This window comes from Paramormyrops kingsleyae, chromosome 21 (genome assembly GCF_048594095.1).
Source record: "Paramormyrops kingsleyae isolate MSU_618 chromosome 21, PKINGS_0.4, whole genome shotgun sequence".
Lineage (NCBI taxonomy): Eukaryota > Metazoa > Chordata > Actinopteri > Osteoglossiformes > Mormyridae > Paramormyrops > Paramormyrops kingsleyae.
In genome coordinates this window covers 14100066-14118442 of record NC_132817.1, presented here as the reverse complement: position 1 = coordinate 14118442, position 18377 = coordinate 14100066, and the positions used below count along the sequence as shown (strand labels likewise).

The following is an 18377-nucleotide window of genomic DNA, read 5'->3' as shown; positions in this document are numbered from 1 at the left end:
CATTTCAAATTCCAACACCAGAACCAGAACCAGATGTTATTAAATGGAACCCTCTGTGTGGTTCGGACAGCTACAACTCAATACATATAACTGAGTGACTAAAGCAAATTTTGTCGATTTTGTGCTCAACTGTTTTCTTTGAAAGGTGCTTATCGGGTGTCGCCTCCTATTTGGAGCCAAGCGAGTGACTACGAAGCCAACGTGTTTCCAGAGAAAAACGGGCCTGGGGCATTTTCTAGAAAACCACATCGAGATGGTGGGTTAAGCATGATGCAATTTCCACACGTCGGCGCCAACACGAGACCCCGCAGCCTCTCTGCGGATGCCGAGCGCAAGTGACAGAGCAGAATATGGTATATCCCACCTACCCCCTTATCGCTCACTGTGTGAGCCCCGCCCTGGTGGCTGTTAGCGATCAAACAACTGCACAGAGATTAATGTTATCCGCTGTCCTCCCACAGCACTTTGCAATACTGCTGCAATACTCAACGTTCTCCGCAATACTCTGCAATATTCTGCAATACTCTACTTACAGTTACACGTTTTAGCCATGCGTCTTCCACACGACACATCTATGAGCCTCATATCCTGTTCAAAAAATGCCCGAAAAAAACCAAGCCTGTTATCTGTTCATAGGGTTGCCAACTCTCACATACCTGGCGTGACACTCGTGCTTTCTGACTTTCATGCTCACGCAAAAAAAATCTTACAGCAAATCTATATTATTCCACTATAAACCTAAAATTAGCTACATAAAAAGCGTTGGGGTGCTTTGCAAACCCTATACATTGTTTACAAGGTAATGAAACTGTTACATCCATGTAAATGTGTGTGCATGTGTGTGCAGACTTATGTCGAACTGAAAATCTCACTCCAGCCAGCTGATGTTCATATTCCAGGCTGCTAATCCAGTAAAGGATCATAACGATCATGGTATCTGTTCCAGGAAGCAGAGGACACAAGGCAGGGGACAGTCTGCACAGAGGACACAAGGCAGGGGACAGTCTGCACAGAGGACACAAGGCAGGGGACAGTCTGCACAGAGGACACAAGGCAGGGGACAGTCTGCGCAGAGCACACAAGGCAGGGGACAGTCTGCGCAGAGGACACAAGGCAGGGGACAGTCTGCGCAGAGGACACAAGGCAGGGGACAGTCTGCGCAGAGGACACAAGGCAGGGGACAGTCTGCACAGAGCACACAAGGCAGGGGACAGTCTGCACAGAGCACACAAGGCAGGGGACAGTCTGCACAGAGGACACAAGGCAGGGGACAGTCTGCACAGAGGACACACTCACATACTATGGGCAGTTTAGAAAATTTGAGTCACATGGCTTGGCCTCTCACTTAGTGGGAAAGGCAACCTTAGGTATGATTCCTTTCGAGTTCTGTGTGGAGTGTGTGGTAATGTTTGGGGTGGAGAGAGGGTTTATATGTTCATGCTTTGTGCTAAAGAATACATTGTTTACGTTTCAGACACACTGCGTATCATAAAAGGAGGATTACCGCAGTTTGCAGCTGCCTGATCTACCACTTGAAGAGCAGATTTCCAGAACTCACTCAATTCATTTTTGGTTGTTGTTGAGATGAGACCAACTATTACCTAAAGTCAGGCTTCCTCATCATATGTGACAGTATTGGGAAACATAACTTACTCAGTCCTCATGTAATCCGACAGAGAACTTTTGTTAAATTTCTGAAACTCACAAAGTCCACAGAAATGTTCTTGAAAACGTAGCCCTTGGTCTGAGTGAGTTTAGGAAATTTGCATCTCAATTGCATGACACAATCACATTTTTATGTAATGTTCTTATGCAATTTTATTGATGAATTGGGAAGTTAATGAAGCATTTCTCACAAAGTCAGTCCCCGGCTTGCTCAACCCTCAGGTCACAATCCGACCTGCCAACAAAGGGCTGCCCTTGTCCTCTTCCCTAAATGGAAGGCCATTCGATTCCTGTCTCAATGTTTCATAGCATATATGGGAAAAAATATGGTCAGTTGAGAAACGGAGGCTGCAGTTTATTTTAGCAGTACACATACATGAATCTTGTGATTTTAGGACATCTCTGTTTGCAGAGCTAAGGCTTTTTTCTGGTCTGCTGGATGCTCTCGATCCAGTCCAGGTAGTTGGCCACCTTAGTGTAAATGCCCAGCCTGTCTTTCTGTCCACAGCGGTCGCCCAGGGACACCAGGCCAATGAGGAACCACGTGTCGTGATACTTGGTGACCATGGGGCCACCGCTGTCACCGTTGCAGGCGTCCTGCTCCTGGCCCAGGATCCCTCCGCACAGCATGTTCTCGGTGATCTCGTTCGGCATGACGTCCGAGCACAGCTCGTGCCCCACCACTGGAATGTTGATGTAGCGAAGGGCCAAGCTCATCGGGCCTTGGTAGGTTTTCCTGCCCCAGCCTGTGACGATGGTGCTGGTGCCGTTACGGTGCAGAATGTTCTCTGCCAGCTTGTGGCTGGGAAGGCACACTGGGGCGATGAAGGTGGTGTAGCTGACCGGCGAGGCCAAGCGCAACAGGGCGATATCGTTGTCCACAGACTCCGTGTTGTAGTCGGGATGGGAGATGGACTCTGCCACAGGCAGCGTTACCTCACTTCCCTCTTTGATGGTCCGGTCGTACTCTCCTGTTGAGGCATGTGCAGACAGAATGAAACTCAGAGTCTTCTGAAGACACATGCAGAGCTCTGGTCATCCGTTCCTCCGGTGACACACACTCATACATAGAAACGGTCATAGTTTCCTAGAGAGACACAGATACAGTGAAGCTCACGGCGTCTTGGAAACAAGGGCACACACACTGATGCTGGAGCGACACTGTTTCCAGGAAACCAGCTCACACACATGGTGATGCTTGTTAGAGGCACACAGACACATAACACTGTCCACGGGCTGCTGGAATTAGTGCCTTTCTAGAAAAAGCATTACGGACCCAGTCTGACACTGAGGTGTGGCTCTCCTTCCAGACAGTGAGCAGCGGTAAGGACCCAGGACTCAGAGATGAGAACACCACCGCAGTGCAGGTTACCTTTCTCGTTCAGGAGCATCGCCTACGAAAGACACATGCTTGCACGTTAACTGCTCCACGTCAGCCTTGGGGGAGGGGTGGGGTCATGTGACACCTCAGAGGATCATACCTGCCAGGGGCTTTCACCTTTCTTCCCTCTCTCCCCACTCACCACCCACGGCATCAGGCCTTTGTGGTTTTTAACATCTGAAGAACTTCTGGGGATGTGCACTCGGCCACATGCGAATTTGGCTGCCAAGATGGGAGAGACATACTGGCTGAAAGGCCGCAGGAGATGCTGAGATGCTCGGCACTCCGTCACCGAGGCGGCCTACCAGTGGGGATGCAGCTCCTGGAGTTCAGGTCGAGACTGTAGCCACGGACACAGCTGCACGCGCGGCTCGTGCCGTTGGCGCTCTCCGCGCACACCTGCTCGCAGTCTCCGTTGTCTTTCCTGCAGCTTGTAGCTGTGACATCTGAGGACAGTGCAGAAACACTACGCTGCAGATGAATGCCGAACACGCACCATTAGGCGGGCTTCCAGCCAAAGACTACAGATACAGACATGCAGGTCCTACTCAACTGTGGTCGCATAATTTCCCTTCAAACCCTTGGTTGCACTTGCAGGTGAAGGACTTGAATTGGTCCACGCAACTTCCATTCACACAGGGATTGGACTCACACTGATTACCATCTGAAAAATATTCCAGATCAGACCAGTGGATATCACCCCGTAGGACTGGTGGATTTGTTGTGCCCAGCTTGATTCATGCACTTACCTGTATACACAACCCAGAATTCTATCTGTAAACACATGAGGTAGACAAAGGTATCAGTTTTGGTGCTAGATACTCTGCACACACCAGGCATTCACAACTGCTGCTTACAGTGGCCTCCCGAGTCTGGAAGATCTCACGGGCCTCCTCGAAGTTGCACACCTCTTCCACACACTCACGCTCCTTGGATGGGGGCTTGATCTCCTCTAGAAAACTATTGGCCCGCTTATGTCGCAAGAGCATGTGGGCTTGGGGCCTGTCTTGGAACACTTTGGCAGGTAGGAATGGAACACAGATCTGGAATGAGTGCTCACGACTGATAAACAGTGTACTGGTCTACTCTGTATGCTGTCCAGAAAGTGCAGATACAAAGGGATGGCCTGCTAGATAATGTGGCCGCCCACCCTCCCATGTGCAAAACTGAGAGGTGGAACAGTATACAGTTAATTCAGGAATATTTAAAGCTGGCGGTCTACCTGATTGGCCAATTGCACCTGATGACCACAGAGCAACGAGCACAATGACACCTCGGTGGACCATCCTGAAGATTTTCTGTAACGCTGTAAACATAGACAATGCTAATGATACTCTGTGACCACAGACACTATAGGCAATACTCTTTTATCATGATTACTTCTAGTGACACTCTGTAATAAGAATAAACATAAACAATACTCTTTAATTGTGGACACTGAAAGTAAAAATATAGTTAGGCAAACCATTTTTAGCTGATATAAATACTGCATCTGCATGCTTTCTTGGCTACATGACAATGATTGTGTCTAATAATGAAAAAGTAGAATTAAAAAGTACCACTTGTGAGACAGAAACCTTCGAGGATGAGTTCAGCCCTGCTCATCTCCATGACTATAAGGTGTGTTCTTTCCCAAGTTTTTTTTTTCCAGAAAACATTTTTCTCATCATTGCAACATTTTCCCGAACACAATTTTTGTTAATTTGCTAGGGCGTACATGTGGATTAATTTACAATCCTGAGGGTAACTGGAATATTATATAATCACCCACCCTAGCCATTTTTTTTTTAAAGTTAGAAGAATATTGTACCCGACCGCCAATTCCAGAATAAAAATGTCTACATGTGGAACTGCTGAATTTCTATAGATTAATGTTGTTAATCTGCTTAGTTTTGCAGACATCTCAAATCTCAGTTGAGCTACATTATATATACTTAAGCCATCAGCCTTGGGGCTTGAAACTGCATATTAAATGGAATCAGTAAATCAGTCATTTACTGATTCCATTTCGTGGTTTAAAACAAGGCAAAACACAAGCAATAAGACAGAGAAGAGTTATTTAAAGGTAAAAAAGGTCTATAAATGCAGTTTTACTTACATCTAAGAGAAGAAGTTGAAGGAATGGGATATCCTGTGTTTAAACTGTGTTAATGACTAACTGTCATGTTTACTGTGAGTCCACAGTCTGAATGCCCACAAATTGTCCAACTGGACAGTGTACGATCTGTCTACACCCACATAGACATGCAAAACAGATAAATAAGGCAGTGCGAGATATTGTGCAAAATCTCTTGTGCAGATTGCAGTGCTACAACATGATGGGGAAAAACTCAAGGTGTTGTGCATTTTACTACAAAGCTAGTCACAGAAGGAAAAAAGCAGGAAGACATCGCCACCTACAGGCCACACATTGAGTGGCAGATTGACATAAAGCTGTGAGTGTTTCATGAAATTTCTACATCCATTATCCTCTGTGGTAATGAAAATACATAATTAGCATATGGGCAAATAAAAGGAAAGATTATCACACTATTCTTTAGTGGAACAAAACACAGGCAAATGCAAACTGTTTTTTTTAAAAGCACCTAATTCCCAAAAACTATGCATTTTGGAGTGCAAAAGAAAACCGGGCATAAAAATATGGAGATTTATGCTACAAAGACGAATAAACAGATGAAATATTTCACATTCACACATGCCACTGTATTGTTTGTCTGACTTTGTGGAAATGAGGGCACTTGTTAGGTGTTGGCTTTAGGTGAGGATCAAGTCTATAACTGCTTTGTGCTGGGGCCTTGTTTCTGCATATCAAGTTTCATGTGCTGGAGACTAATGAATGGAATGGTATTCTATTCCACCAGCAAGAGGGAGACAGGGTTGGGGCCACGGGCCCCTGAGACGGAGCCGTTTTTTGGGCGGGTCACAGATGGTTACACTATGGCTTGCAGTGCTACAAGTCACCCAGCAAGTCAGGGCAGGATCTAGGGTTAACTTTGGCCGGGTTCGAGCCTAAGCTCAGGACAGAGAGATAAGGCATGACATCGCTGGGGAAAGACTAAGAGGGTACAGGATGCAACCTGGATGGAACATTGGGTCGTCATGACACCCTACGCCACTTCAGGAAGGCGCTCAATTGATGTTGGTACATGTGTTGCCTGCTGTATAATGGCCTTTTCGTAAGAGACTGGATGTGTATAGATGCTGATCAGAAGCCTTTCTGGTGAACCTGAGCCAGATACCAGGTATGGGGTCACTTCCATAATGCTGTGTCAAATCTGGACTGGCCAAATCCGGTTTGATCAATGGCAGATGGGCCACCCACGAGTAAGAGGGGCATCGACAGCTGCCTCGAGTGGGTATAGACTCGGAATTAGGCCAGGCCAGATCTACTTCCGTGGGACTCATACCGGTATCCACATTCCCCCAAGGATCCCCTTTCACTATCTCCAGATCGGCTCTGTAGTTTTATAGCCCGAAACAGGAGAATGATACATTATTATTATTATTATTTTCTGGACTATGATGTGACATAGTAATGAGGTCATCTTACAGGGTTTAATGGAGCAGGAGCAGAAGCAGAGGCAGAAGCCCTAGATCTGCATCTGCTCTACAATAAGATATCGCTTACCTGCTCCCTCTGCTTTGTTTTGAGGGGCAAGAGGGCGTCAGTTGAGTAGCTGCAATGCATTTTGGGTCAGGCCTATATATTGACCAATGCTTCAGCCCGGCTGCTTATTCCAAAGAGAGACGGCCTTGTAAGAGATGGCACAAAGCTCAGCCGGCCCGGTGAGTGTGTTAGTCTTCACTGGTTAGCCTTCCACTGCTGGATACACATGCCAATCAGTGTCAGGGACCGCAAGAACTCACCTCAGCAGGTAGAACTCCTGGGAAGGTGAGTGTAGACAGCTCTGATTCCCAGATATAGGTAACAATGTAACTGTATAACAGTTCGCTTGTGAGATTTAAATGAGGATTAAACTGCAATGAGGAATGGTTAAGTATATGTGTGGATGACTAAGTTACAGGTTGTGTCACTTTGCTACTTCGTTCAGGCTAATAAGAGTGTGCAGATTGACAGAATGCAGCTTCCTGATTCTTGTATCAGTTATAATAAGTTATAGTCGACGTTGGTTTAATATGGTGCTGATTAGAGTTACCTTGAAACGCAGTGTTTAGACCAGGGGTAGGCGAACTTGATTCTGGAGTGCCAGAATCCAGCAGGTTTTCTATCCTACCTCTCAGGAAGACATTAACTCATCAGGTAGGACAGAAAGCCTGGCGAATACTGGCACTGCAGGATCAGGGTTGCCTATCCCTGGTCTAGACTGACACTTTGCTGATTACATTGAATAAATACTGTCAACATGGGCTTACTACTGCAGTTGAGGCTCAGAGTGATGAATGTGGTTTATACTCATGGGGGAGGCGTGTCTGCAGGGTGGTGTATTTCTGACCAGATGGCTGTGTCCTGCTTCTCAGCACTCAGATTTGCGCTGCCCTCTGTGCCCAGTGTTGATGTCACTGTCCTGCTCTTCACCCCTTTCCAGGTATCTGGGACCCCGTGTCCTCTTCTGGGAGTCGTACTCTGGTTCTCTGTGTCTTTAGCCATGATAATGCCTGAACCTCCAGGGCACCCGGGCTTCTCCCCTCCCCCTCCCCCAGGCTCGGAGGACTCGTACTTTCCCACGGATGACGATCACCTTGCAGCGCCATCTGGTGGCAGTTTCTCCCTCCCTGGCAACATGAGCCGCACCTCTCGCTTTTTTGACATGGGGATGGAGGATGGCATGATGCCGAACCTCGGACCGGACATGTCGCACTGTCAGATGCTGCTGGAGGCTCCAGAAGCCCCGCCCCTGCAAACCGTGCCCTGGTTCTGCCTGTGTGCGCACTGTAAGGGCACCTCCGGATCCAAGGGGGACCGTGGAAGCAGGGGCTTGTCAGGTTAGCCGCGGCACTGCAGGCCTTTCTCATGCAGGACCCCAGTGCTGTTCCCAGAAAAATGGAAGGACTCCTCTGTTTCCCTCTCGCTCTCTACAGGCAGTCCTGGGAGTCCAGGACCACGAGGATTCACTGGGTTCAGGGGGCGACCAGGCTTCATGGGACGCTTGGGGCTGAAGGGTAAATACAGTCCATTACCCTGCACTAACTTTCATCGATTCTGTGTGCAGTCATCCATGTACTGTAATACAGGTCATCAGATACCCTCTCCACCTTCAACTAAGGCCTCAAGACCCATCTGTTCCAGGAATACCTCTACTAGCCTGATACCACTCTGTGTCGCCTCAAGGTTCTTAATGTTGCACTTTCTGCCCATTGAATAGCTGTGTTATTAGGTACTTGCTTTGCTTGGAAGATGTTGTGTGACTTTTGCCCCAGTACTGCTTGCCTATCTAGCTGGGTGTTCACTGGACGGTCGGCACTGCAGCACTGGATCCTGGGAGCCAGTGCAGGGCTAAAGTGTCTGCTAAATAAAAGTAAATTTAAATGTAATGCTGTGGCAGATTTTATGCTTGAACTACATCAGTGTTTTCCCAACCCAGTTCTTTAGGACCCTCCAGACAATCCATGTTTTTGCTCACATCCAGCTCCCTACCAGGCCTCTAGTGTCCACATCTTACCAAGAGCTGGGTGGGAGCTAAAACGTGGACTGTCTGGAGGGGTCCTCAAGGATTGGGTAGGGAAACACTGAACTAGACAAACGCCACCGTAGGTAATGGTTGCAGTGCTCCAGTGTTGTGTGACTTCCTACTGTCCTTTCTGTCCCACCCCAGGGCAGAAGGGCGATGAAGGAGAGAAGGGCAACCAAGGACCGCTGGGATTCACCGGCCCCAAGGGAGAGCGTGGTTTCAAGGGTGAGTGGGATGCAACATAGAAGTCGGCTCATCGCAGGCCAAGAAACGCGGCATTCACCTCTATTGCTCCTTGTTTACAGGAGACAAGGGGGACCCAGGTGTCGAGGGACCCCCAGGTGAACAGGGCCCTCAGGGTGATGCGGGCCAATGCCCTGAGACTTGCGAAAGTATCTCGGGTCCCCCAGGAGACCCAGGACTCCCTGGACCTGTGGGTGTTCGGGGGCTACCGGGGATAGCAGGGTCTACAGGCACCCCAGGACAGAAGGGAGAAAAGGGGGATATAGGTCTCCAGGGAACCCCAGGGAAGGAGGGGCAGAAAGGTGAGGAGGGGCCAGAAGGGGAGTGCAACTGCCATGATGGACTCAATGGGATAGACGGGCAGGATGGTCCCCCTGGGTCCAAGGGGGACCAGGGCTCTCCGGGGGCTCCAGGGGAAGATGGGCAGAAGGGAGAGTTGGGTGAGCAAGGCTTCCCAGGGCCATGCAGCCCAGCCATCCAGTCGGCCTTCTCGGCCCTTCTGGACAACGTGTACCCTATGCCGGGCTCCCCGGTGGCCTTCACACGCGTGCTCTACAATATGCAGGGCAACTACAACCCTGACATGGGAATCTACACGGCTCCCATCAACGGCACCTATGTCTTCAGCTACAGCGTGGTCGCTTTCAGTCGGCTGCTCAAAGTTGGGATGTTCCTCAACTTCCGGCCCGTGATCAAGTCTACCGAGCCCACAGACCTGGCCACCGCCTCCCAGCTGGTGGTGCTGCACCTGTCCATGGGAGACCGGGTATGGATTCAGGTGAAGGACACTTTCACCAACGGCATGTACGCCAGCTCCGAGAGCAGCAGCAGCTTCAGTGGCTTCCTGCTCCATCCCGACAGCTGTGACCTGCCCCTGTTCCGAGACTTCACTCCACCGATGGAGGGAGAGTATAGGTGGGATGACGAAGAGACCCCAACAACACCTGAACCTACAGTCTCCGTCCCACCTGAGTAGAACGAGCCTCCCAGCACCTGCCTGATGACAGCCTCTCCCAGTAACCTTATGTAAATCCTCTTCCTCTAGGCAAACTTACCTCGGAAATGAAGCTGTTTCTCCTACCGTTTATCCTAGCCTAATTATTTTTGCAAAGCTCTGTGAAGTAGAAATGCCACTAGCATCCGAAATTCCTCCTGATTGGTTCTTTGAAGCCCAGCCCTGTTAGCTGCTTAATGGTTGTGTTCTTTTGACATTCATTAACATGGACTGATAAAAGAGCGTGGTTCTCAATGTACACTATACTAGTTAAGCAAATATATTAGTATATTAACTTTGAGTAGCAAAATAACTTATATTTGCATTCAAAAATAAACAGTATATTTCTGTTTAAAAACCAATTGCTACTTATATGCTTTGTGAGCCTGACTGTTATAAATGTTTGACTGTGTTCATTAGTAGTTCAGTCAGTGAAAAAGAACAGGCGGTTTAGAGACAGAATTAGGTGCCATTTGAACAGTAGGGGCAGGAAAACAGCACAAATCCTGATAGTGACCCAAACTCTAACCTCATGCTTTCTCCATCTTCAATTCCTTCATGATATCTTAGAGCGTTTACAAAAGAAACAGGCACTTTTGGCTTTTTCCACTTAAAAAATATTTTATTTTATTAAAATAGGACTGGCTTTAACCACACAGGACCTTTTTAAATTGATCTTTGGAACAGTTTCAGACCAGGAATGTTTTCGAAGAAAGTGCTGTGTGGTCAATATATAAATGTGAGGTTGCTGGGACGGTACAGATGTGCCCCTGAAGACAGATTGAGGTTTTAGGTGTGAACAGGGGAATCTGTTTGTATCGATATCATCTACAGACATATATGACTGTAGAGATGCACGTCCGGAATGGAACCAGCTAGAATGACTTAGATTGTGCAGGTCACTCCCAGCACAGTGAAGGCGTTAGCAGCATTATAAAGGTGTGTGTCTGCAGTGGTACTGTAATTCTTTTCATAGGTCAGAGGTGGATCTCCAACATCATAGCTGTGCACATGGAAACAGGGACTGAGTGATGCGCTCGATCTGACTGAACAAATGAATTTCACTCGAGGAGTTACGTTTTCTCCATTTATTTCATGTTGCATCTTTGCTCTGTGTTGTTCATACGTTCTAAAATAAAGTATGTAAGGATATGTTTTAACTGTTTGTGTTTGTGACATGTTAATATGTGAGAAGCTTGCGGGCCATGGTCACGGCCTCAAAACTCAGTTCCCCAGTCCTGAAATTCAATCCTGGACCCACTCTGGGTCCATATTCTCTGGTCCTAAGTTTCATGCACCGTTTTATTGGATTTAATGAGCATAGTAATTCTTTAACTACTTTCAATAATAGGGCTGTAAGTCTACCTGCACAAAATGGCCACCACTCACTGGGAAGAAGAAGAAGACTCACGGGTCATATTAAAGTCTCAATTTATGGATAAGGGGACAGCAGCTGTGAGCTATAGGATTAGCGACCTAATCCTACCCCTACCTGCCTAACCCTCTGCGAAGCCACTGAAGCGCTGGCATTTATCTTGAGGGGACATTCCTCAAGGTGACAGCACACCCAGGGCCCCTCATTCCCCGACAGGCGGCACATCTTCTTCCTCATCATTGACCATCTCTTTGGAGTCCTGGCGCTTGAAGTCCTGGAAGTCCACCTCCTCCTGGTCACTGTCCCAGGGCAGACGAACACAGTTGCCATGGAGACTTCATCAGTCTAACATCCGACATCGGGCAAAGTTTTGAAAGGCTGATAAAACTTTCAGGATTAGCTGTACCCTGACCACCAGGGCTAGAGGCATTCTTACCTTTCTTTCTCTACTGGGTGCATATCAGAAGAACACAGATAGAAAGGGAACATGGGTTATTATTGGAGGGAGAGAATACCTTCCAGCATAAACACACAGCACTGACTCTGTAGGGGCACTCTACCTAGGTCAGGTCTGGGGTGCATCAGCTGGAAAGGCAGCTCCACTTGGACGTCACTGAAACAGACGCAGCAGCTCAGAGATCTCAGACAGAGGAGCACAGCCACCAAACATTTAAACATAAAGAACTTGGCCTGTTGAGTTTGCCCAGGTGAGAAATTATGCTGTCACTGCCCCGGTGCTATTAGGTGTTAATCCTGATGTGCGCAGATCCTTCAGAACTGCTCCAGGAAGAGACGGCACGGCTTTTTATAGATTTATGACGCACGGGAAATAGGCAATTCCTCTTTCTCTTTGAAACAAACTCACCTGGTGAGCTTAGGGACAGTGGGGGATGGAAAATGTCAATGAATGGATGCTACTCTTACAGTTATGTAGCAGAAGCTATTGGTCGATTTCACATGCAGATGGGACTCACTTCGCTAAAAGACAACTGACTACTACAAGGTGAAACTGTCCTATCACAGTGTTTCACCGGTCTGCATACTCTGCCCTTCACTCTTCAAGGGCAAATATTCAAGAATGATATGCCAGTTTGGGATTGCAGAAATCTCCTCCTACCTGGTTCCAAATAACCTATAAAGCAAAAAGGACATCTGGTTAGTTTCAGATATCAGAATCCTGTAAACTGATTAGCACCCAAACAGACACATACTGACCCGCCAACGATGAGCTTGACCACCAGCCTATAGGACACCAAGATTCCCAGAACCTCTTTCAGGACTTCATCTTTAATACTGCAAGACAGAGATCAGCACCCTACGTTACACACACTGTACAACACCCGGGGGTGCTCTTCAAGTGCATCCTGAGACACACCTCACCTTACACGTGCTTTACTACACCTTTAAACGCAGACTACTACACTCAGCAAGCGGGGTACAGTTGTGGGAAAAAGATTGTGAACCCTTTGGAATTGTCTGCATCAACTGTGCTCTAATCTTTTATGAAGGAATAGTAAAAAAAAGCTTTAAACAATAGTCTTTAAACAACGCACAAACAATTATACTTTGTTACATTTGTTTTGTTGAAGCATTCATGTGTGAAAAAGGGTACCACTTTTTTAATATGACTACCCTTATAAAGGGTTTATGAATGGTTTTTAATCAGGTTAATAATTAGGGTGTAACACTTTGGAAATCATTAATAGACAATGGTAAGTTCTAATACAAGTCTTTTTTTTAATTAATGAGTTACTACCATTAATAAGTGACAAAAGGGAGCTGTATTGATAAGATGAAAAAGTATGTGAAATTGCAGGCTGTTGACGTCTGTGGAGTGAGTGATTGGAGTCAGGAGGGGAGGTGGTTTTTGAGGTGCCTATATAAAAGCCTTCAAAGGCTGGTCATGAAATAAATGCTGCCTTTCACAGCTGAGAGCTGGTGATATAATTCATGATTAGAGTGAAGAGATTTCAGGGGGTCTCAGAAGAAGATGTGCTGAGATTCATTAGGCAGGATTGAAATGATTGGGTCTCTGTCAATCCACTGTCATGATCCAGAACCATCTGCTATGTCCTGTTCCCGTTTGGCCAGCAGAGGTCACTGCTGGCCATTCTGAACTCTCCTCTCCTTCACCCACAGCTGATTCCCATTACTGGTGGTTCCTTGTGTCTGATTAATTGTTATTGTCTCCACCTGTCACTAGTTGGTGTCTCGTTATCCATGTATATATGTGTCTGCCCTCGCTTAATGTCCCCTCAGTCATTGTCACCTGTCATAGCGGCATAGTCTGTTCCAGTGAGACACTCCCTAAATAAAACATGTCTATGTACTTTGTAGCTCTTCCCTGAGTTCCTGTTGTGACATCCACAGGCATATTGAAAAGGTTTTCTCTCTAATTTTATGTGTATGACCCCTGTTTCAAAGGTCATTTTGTGATGTTACCAAATGCTTGACTTTCTTTGTTTTCAAGGTCCCCATAAATGTTTGATGAGTTTGAACATTAGATCAAGTTTCAGGAGCTGTTAAGGGAGAAATAAAAATAATTCCAAAGGGTTCACAAATGTGTTTTTTTTCCTCACAAGTGTAAACACTGAAGGTATCACTGTGGCCTCACACCTGAATCAAGGGGTGGATCCTGCCTTTGCTCTGTGTATTTGGTGTTTGCATGTTATTCCCACACTGAGTGGGGAGAGCATGCAAATTATTAGTTAGGCTCATTTGCATCTCAAAATTCCCTATAGTGCATAAGCGTGTATGTCCTGCAATGGACTGTCCAGGGTGTTCCATAGTTCTGTATGCCTAGGATGTACTGCAGGTGCTCCCTGGCCAAGATAAGTGGTTCGAAGACGGATGGATGTAGATCCTGAATCTCCAAAGCACGTTCACACTGGGCCATGCTTTTGCTACATCCTATTTCTGAGGCACCCAATCTTTCTCCTGTTGAAGAGCTAGAGCACAGAACAAGTTTTGAGATAGATGACTCTTCCTACTACCCCACACGTCCTGGTGCTGCTGTCAGCTTTTCACGTCCCTCTTGGCGGCCGTTCACTTACATGCTTGAAGAGGCAAGGTTGGTGTCTTCCTGTTTCAGCTTCCCATCCAGAACTATACCCCTCTTATGGCGGTTATTAGCCAGGAGGGGCAGGATGGAATATTCCTTGTCCAGGCTGTCACCAGGATCCACTGTGTCCCTGGACCAGGATACTGATGTGTGTTAGATATGGCCAATATGACAGAGGATTTAGTGTGGAGAACCGTTCCTAAGTGATTTAGAAGTCGTGGACCTTCACCAAAACACAAACAATGTCCACTCCATCTAATTCTCACTTGTTATCTTTTAGCTCTCATGATGTCTGAACTATTGCTCATTAAGACTGAAACGTCATCAACGGTGCATGTCGACCACCTAACACTCACAAAGGCTCCTCTGTGGCCACAATTTCCATGTAGCTGTCATTAGAATACAGCACCACATTAGCCACCTGCTCCACTGCAAAGAAAGAAGATCATGAAGAGATTGGTCAGAGTCATAAGTGAACCGCTGATGCTCCCTACATCACCGCCGAACAGCCCCATCTACTGGCAAAAATGGGAATGTGTGCAGTAAACAGCTACCTCACCTGTAATTATGATGATTTTCACTGTTTTGTTGGAGTTGTTGTTGATGTTCAATTGCACTTTAATTGGCTCCCCATGATAGTAAGTCTGAACAGAAAGCAGAAGGTACCAGGATGTCATAAGTAATAGGAGAATCTCAAGTAAACAAGGGATTTTGTGAGGAACAGAAGCAGCTCAAAGGGAACAGGGTCATGTCATATGGGAGGCAATGTCATGAAGTGAAACTGGATGCTCTCATGAACAATGGGCCCAGCTCCAGAGTAGCAGAAGTTTTAGATGGAAGAGGATCTAAGCATAAAGAGCTCTACTTCTCTTGAGTAACAGCACTTCATGACGGATGAAATGTGATTTCGGTTTAATGTATTGTGACGTAAAATTAAAAAACACTTGATGTAATGAAATATTGTATAATATGGTGGGTTATCATGTTTTAGGAGCAAAGCCCACCTGCTTCTCCAAGCTGGCTTTCAGATAGAGAGGCTTGTCAGGTGTAGAAAAGTCATGAATGGTCTCCACTGAGGGAGGGGCACCACCCTGGTCTGGAGCATATTGCACCTTGCGTATTGCCAAGCTCACACAGTTCCTGGAAGGAGGGAGGAGAAAGGTCAACACCTCTAGACACACATTTTAAAGAAGGGACTGCTTCTGCAGTGGCTGTACCGTTTTTGGACTTGATCTTCCTTATCCTTTGCAGCAAAAGCCTTGACTTCAAATTCCACAGCACAGTACTGCCAGGGAAAAATAAACAGAAGATGGATGAGAAATAAAAACCATTTATTTTGGTATATGCATACAATCGAGCAGATGGCTATGTAAAGAAGTGAGGCTTATTAAATTACCGCACATAAACAGTGAAGAAATTAATACATCACCCTTACCTTCCCAACATCTGTAGGAGCTGGCTGTAGACACACAGAGCACGGCAGGTTGTCTGGTAACTGAAACACACAGAACACGCTCACTGTATACCTCACACATGGAGAACACGCTCACAGGACAAGCTCACTGTATATACCTCATACACAGAGAATACGCTCACTGTATACCTCACACATGGAGAACACGCTCACAGGACACGCTCACTGTATATACCTCATACACAGAGAATACGCTCACTGTATACCTCACACATGGAGAACACGCTCACAGGACAAGCTCACTGTATATACCTCATACACAGAGAATACGCTCACTGTATACCTCACACATGGAGAACACGCTCACAGGACAAGCTCACTGTATATACCTCATACACAGAGAATACGCTCACTGTATACCTCACACATGGAGAACACGCTCACAGGACAAGCTCACTGTATATACCTCATACACAGAGAATACGCTCACTGTATACCTCACACATGGAGAACATGCTCACAGGACATGCTCACTGTATACCTCATACACACAGAACACGCTCACTGTATACCTTGAACAGAGAACACACTGACAGATCACATTCACTGTGTGCCTCACGCACAGAGAACACAATCACACAACACAATCACTGTATAACTCATGCACAGAGAACACACTCAGAGATCACACTCACTGTATACCTCACACACAGAGAACACACTCACAGATCACATTCACTGTATACATCACGCACAGAGAACACACTCAGAGATCACATTCACTGTATACATCACGCACAGAGAACACACTCAGAGATCACATTCACTGTATACATCACGCACAGAGAACACACTCACAGATCACATTCACTGTATACATCACGCACAGAGAACACACTCAGAGATCACACTCACTGTATACCTCACACAGCTTTGTCTGACTGTCCTCACCTCGAAGAAGAATGGGTGAGCATTCTGCCCAAGCTTATGCAGCAGTCTCTCCTGCGTCCTGGTGTGGATGCCCTTGTCTCTGTCCAGCAAGGGAGGGTACACCTGATGGGTGCACATGTAGATGTCCCTGCAAAACTTTATACCGATGACCTCCTGGTCGTCTGGGCCGTAGCGGAAGGTACAGGATATGCTGACATACACTGGAAGAGGAGAGATATCAGGCACTTTGTATCTGCAGGTTGTGAGTCAGCACTTTCATTCTAATGTGCTTATTGTATTTACAGGGATGTAGGGACAAGGGGATGTTTATTTGATTGTCCCTACAAACAAATAAATATTTACATTTTAATTATCAAGTTGTGTTTGTGTTCCCCATTTGTTTTCTATGCCATTGTGTATTTAACACATAAAGGTTATAGAATAATAAACTCAACTGAATTAATTCAGAATAAATGTGATGATCGGGGCTCCGATACTCATGCTGACGATGATGACGTCATACCTTTTTTCCCTTTGAGTAGTACAGGGTCAACGACGACAACGCCATCTGGTGTACAATTAGAGGAATGAAGATTAATGACTGTCAGGCATTTGATGCCTTCTGGGGAGCAGAAGTGGTATAACTGTTTCATCTGTGACTCACCTATGGGTTCCACAAAATCACAGTAATCCACAAAGTCCCTCTTCCCCATGTACACACCAATCTGTCACAGAAAAATACAGATTTTACTTGCGTGCTCTTCAGTCAAGGGGTACTAATGCACCAGGGCAATAAGGCCCCAGATTCCATCTGTTAATCAACTCCCTGCCTGAGCTGGACAGTATTAGTGTTACATCTGCAATTCTAGGTTCGATGCAGAAGGCATGCAGATCACAAGCAGGTCAACTGGAATATGTACAGAATAAGGTAGCAGAATGCAGACCAGCTTAGCCTGTTTAAAACCAGCTAGGAACTAGTTTTAAACAGCTGTATATCTTGTTTTAAATAATGTAACTAATGGAATCCACTATTCTATGTTGGCTAATTTGTTTTAACATATCATACTACTATGAGGTTCTAAATATGACAAGAAAGTGTGTTTATTTTCCAGAGATACATTTTATTTCATTTTTTAAGTTTAATGTTATGAGTGCATTATATATGCAAATTGAGGCAGTAATTATTTAAGAAACATTTCATAAATATTCTGTACATTTAGTTTTTCTCAGATTGGTGATCCCAAAACTGCTTTTTAAATGTGATTAATATTATGCTGTTTAATGTCTGTATTTATTCTTTCTATATATTTCTTTAAAAACTTATTTAATAATGGTTTTGTAAAGCATTTGTAAGACCGGCGCTCACCGATTTGTCTCGCAAAAACTTCTTGAAGACGACGTGTTTTGGGCTCATTTTCTGGTTCAAGACGAGAATCAGATGAAATCCTGAAAGAGAAACGCCGAACAGACCCAACCAGCACTACCCAGGCTAAAGGTGGGGACCCTCGACCCTCGGGGAACAGACACAAACACACTGGCGTGCAGAGCGTCAGGCTGACACTGGGGACTCAGTATTTGTATGGTTCGTGCCACTTTGCGGCCCGGCCAATCAGGTGATCGCACAGTGTGCACACACTCACCTGGCACTCTGCATTAGACGAGTTCCCCTTCGTCAGCAGAGGGA

The 18377-nt window shown here is 46.2% G+C and overlaps 3 protein-coding genes across 3 annotated transcripts; 1 reads left to right on the top strand and 2 right to left on the bottom strand.

Annotated features, from left to right (window-relative positions):
- Nucleotides 1-1999: 1999 nt before the first annotated feature.
- proca (protein C (inactivator of coagulation factors Va and VIIIa), a) lies at nucleotides 2000-5275 on the bottom strand. The gene is made up of 9 exons (XM_023798206.2): nucleotides 5145-5275; nucleotides 4269-4352; nucleotides 3904-4061; nucleotides 3796-3820; nucleotides 3600-3710; nucleotides 3352-3492; nucleotides 3147-3268; nucleotides 2942-3059; nucleotides 2000-2636 (listed from the first exon to the last, which is right to left on the bottom strand). Exons 2-9 carry the CDS (start codon nucleotides 4330-4332, stop codon nucleotides 2080-2082), a joined length of 1296 nt encoding a protein of 431 aa, XP_023653974.2. The 5' UTR covers nucleotides 4333-4352; nucleotides 5145-5275; the 3' UTR covers nucleotides 2000-2079.
- A 1604-nt stretch (nucleotides 5276-6879) lies between these two features.
- Nucleotides 6880-9895, top strand: LOC111836567 (uncharacterized). Its single transcript, XM_023797944.2, has 6 exons — nucleotides 6880-6938; nucleotides 7594-7634; nucleotides 7709-7990; nucleotides 8087-8167; nucleotides 8821-8901; nucleotides 8982-9895. The coding sequence occupies exons 1-6, from the start codon at nucleotides 6880-6882 to the stop codon at nucleotides 9893-9895; spliced, it is 1458 nt and encodes a 485-aa protein (XP_023653712.1).
- Nucleotides 9896-11229: 1334 nt separating this feature from the next.
- On the bottom strand, nucleotides 11230-18107 carry saga (S-antigen; retina and pineal gland (arrestin) a). The gene is made up of 15 exons (XM_023798162.2): nucleotides 18060-18107; nucleotides 17358-17418; nucleotides 17217-17261; nucleotides 16715-16914; nucleotides 15785-15844; nucleotides 15567-15634; nucleotides 15354-15489; nucleotides 14909-14993; nucleotides 14706-14778; nucleotides 14342-14479; nucleotides 12504-12581; nucleotides 12406-12420; nucleotides 11849-11901; nucleotides 11725-11734; nucleotides 11230-11587 (listed from the first exon to the last, which is right to left on the bottom strand). Exons 1-15 carry the CDS (start codon nucleotides 18105-18107, stop codon nucleotides 11491-11493), a joined length of 1167 nt encoding a protein of 388 aa, XP_023653930.1. The 3' UTR covers nucleotides 11230-11490.
- Between the last annotated feature and the right edge of the window lie 270 nt (nucleotides 18108-18377).

What these genes read in the sequence shown, in the direction of transcription:
- proca (XM_023798206.2), bottom strand. Translation starts at nt 4,332, where the DNA reads ATGGTCCACCGAGGTGTCATTGTGCTCGTTGCTCTGTGGTCATCAGGT. An exon ending in TCCAGACTCGGGAGGCCACT is followed by an intron (nt 3,821 to 3,903) that starts GTAAGCAGCAGT and finishes ATGTGTTTACAG; the next exon opens with ATAGAATTCTGGGTTGTGTA. An exon ending in ATTCTGGGTTGTGTATACAG is followed by an intron (nt 3,711 to 3,795) that starts GTAAGTGCATGA and finishes AATATTTTTCAG; the next exon opens with ATGGTAATCAGTGTGAGTCC.
- LOC111836567 (XM_023797944.2), top strand. Translation starts at nt 6,880, where the DNA reads ATGCCAATCAGTGTCAGGGACCGCAAGAACTCACCTCAGCAGGTAGAA. An exon ending in CTTCTGGGAGTCGTACTCTG is followed by an intron (nt 7,635 to 7,708) that starts GTTCTCTGTGTC and finishes CCCCTCCCCCAG; the next exon opens with GCTCGGAGGACTCGTACTTT. An exon ending in GGGACGCTTGGGGCTGAAGG is followed by an intron (nt 8,168 to 8,820) that starts GTAAATACAGTC and finishes GTCCCACCCCAG; the next exon opens with GGCAGAAGGGCGATGAAGGA.
- saga (XM_023798162.2), bottom strand. Translation starts at nt 18,107, where the DNA reads ATGAGCCCAAAACACGTCGTCTTCAAGAAGTTTTTGCGAGACAAATCG. An exon ending in CTCACCCATTCTTCTTCGAG is followed by an intron (nt 15,845 to 16,714) that starts GTGAGGACAGTC and finishes TGTGTGTTTCAG; the next exon opens with TTACCAGACAACCTGCCGTG. An exon ending in GTGGCCACAGAGGAGCCTTT is followed by an intron (nt 14,480 to 14,705) that starts GTGAGTGTTAGG and finishes ATCCTGGTCCAG; the next exon opens with GGACACAGTGGATCCTGGTG.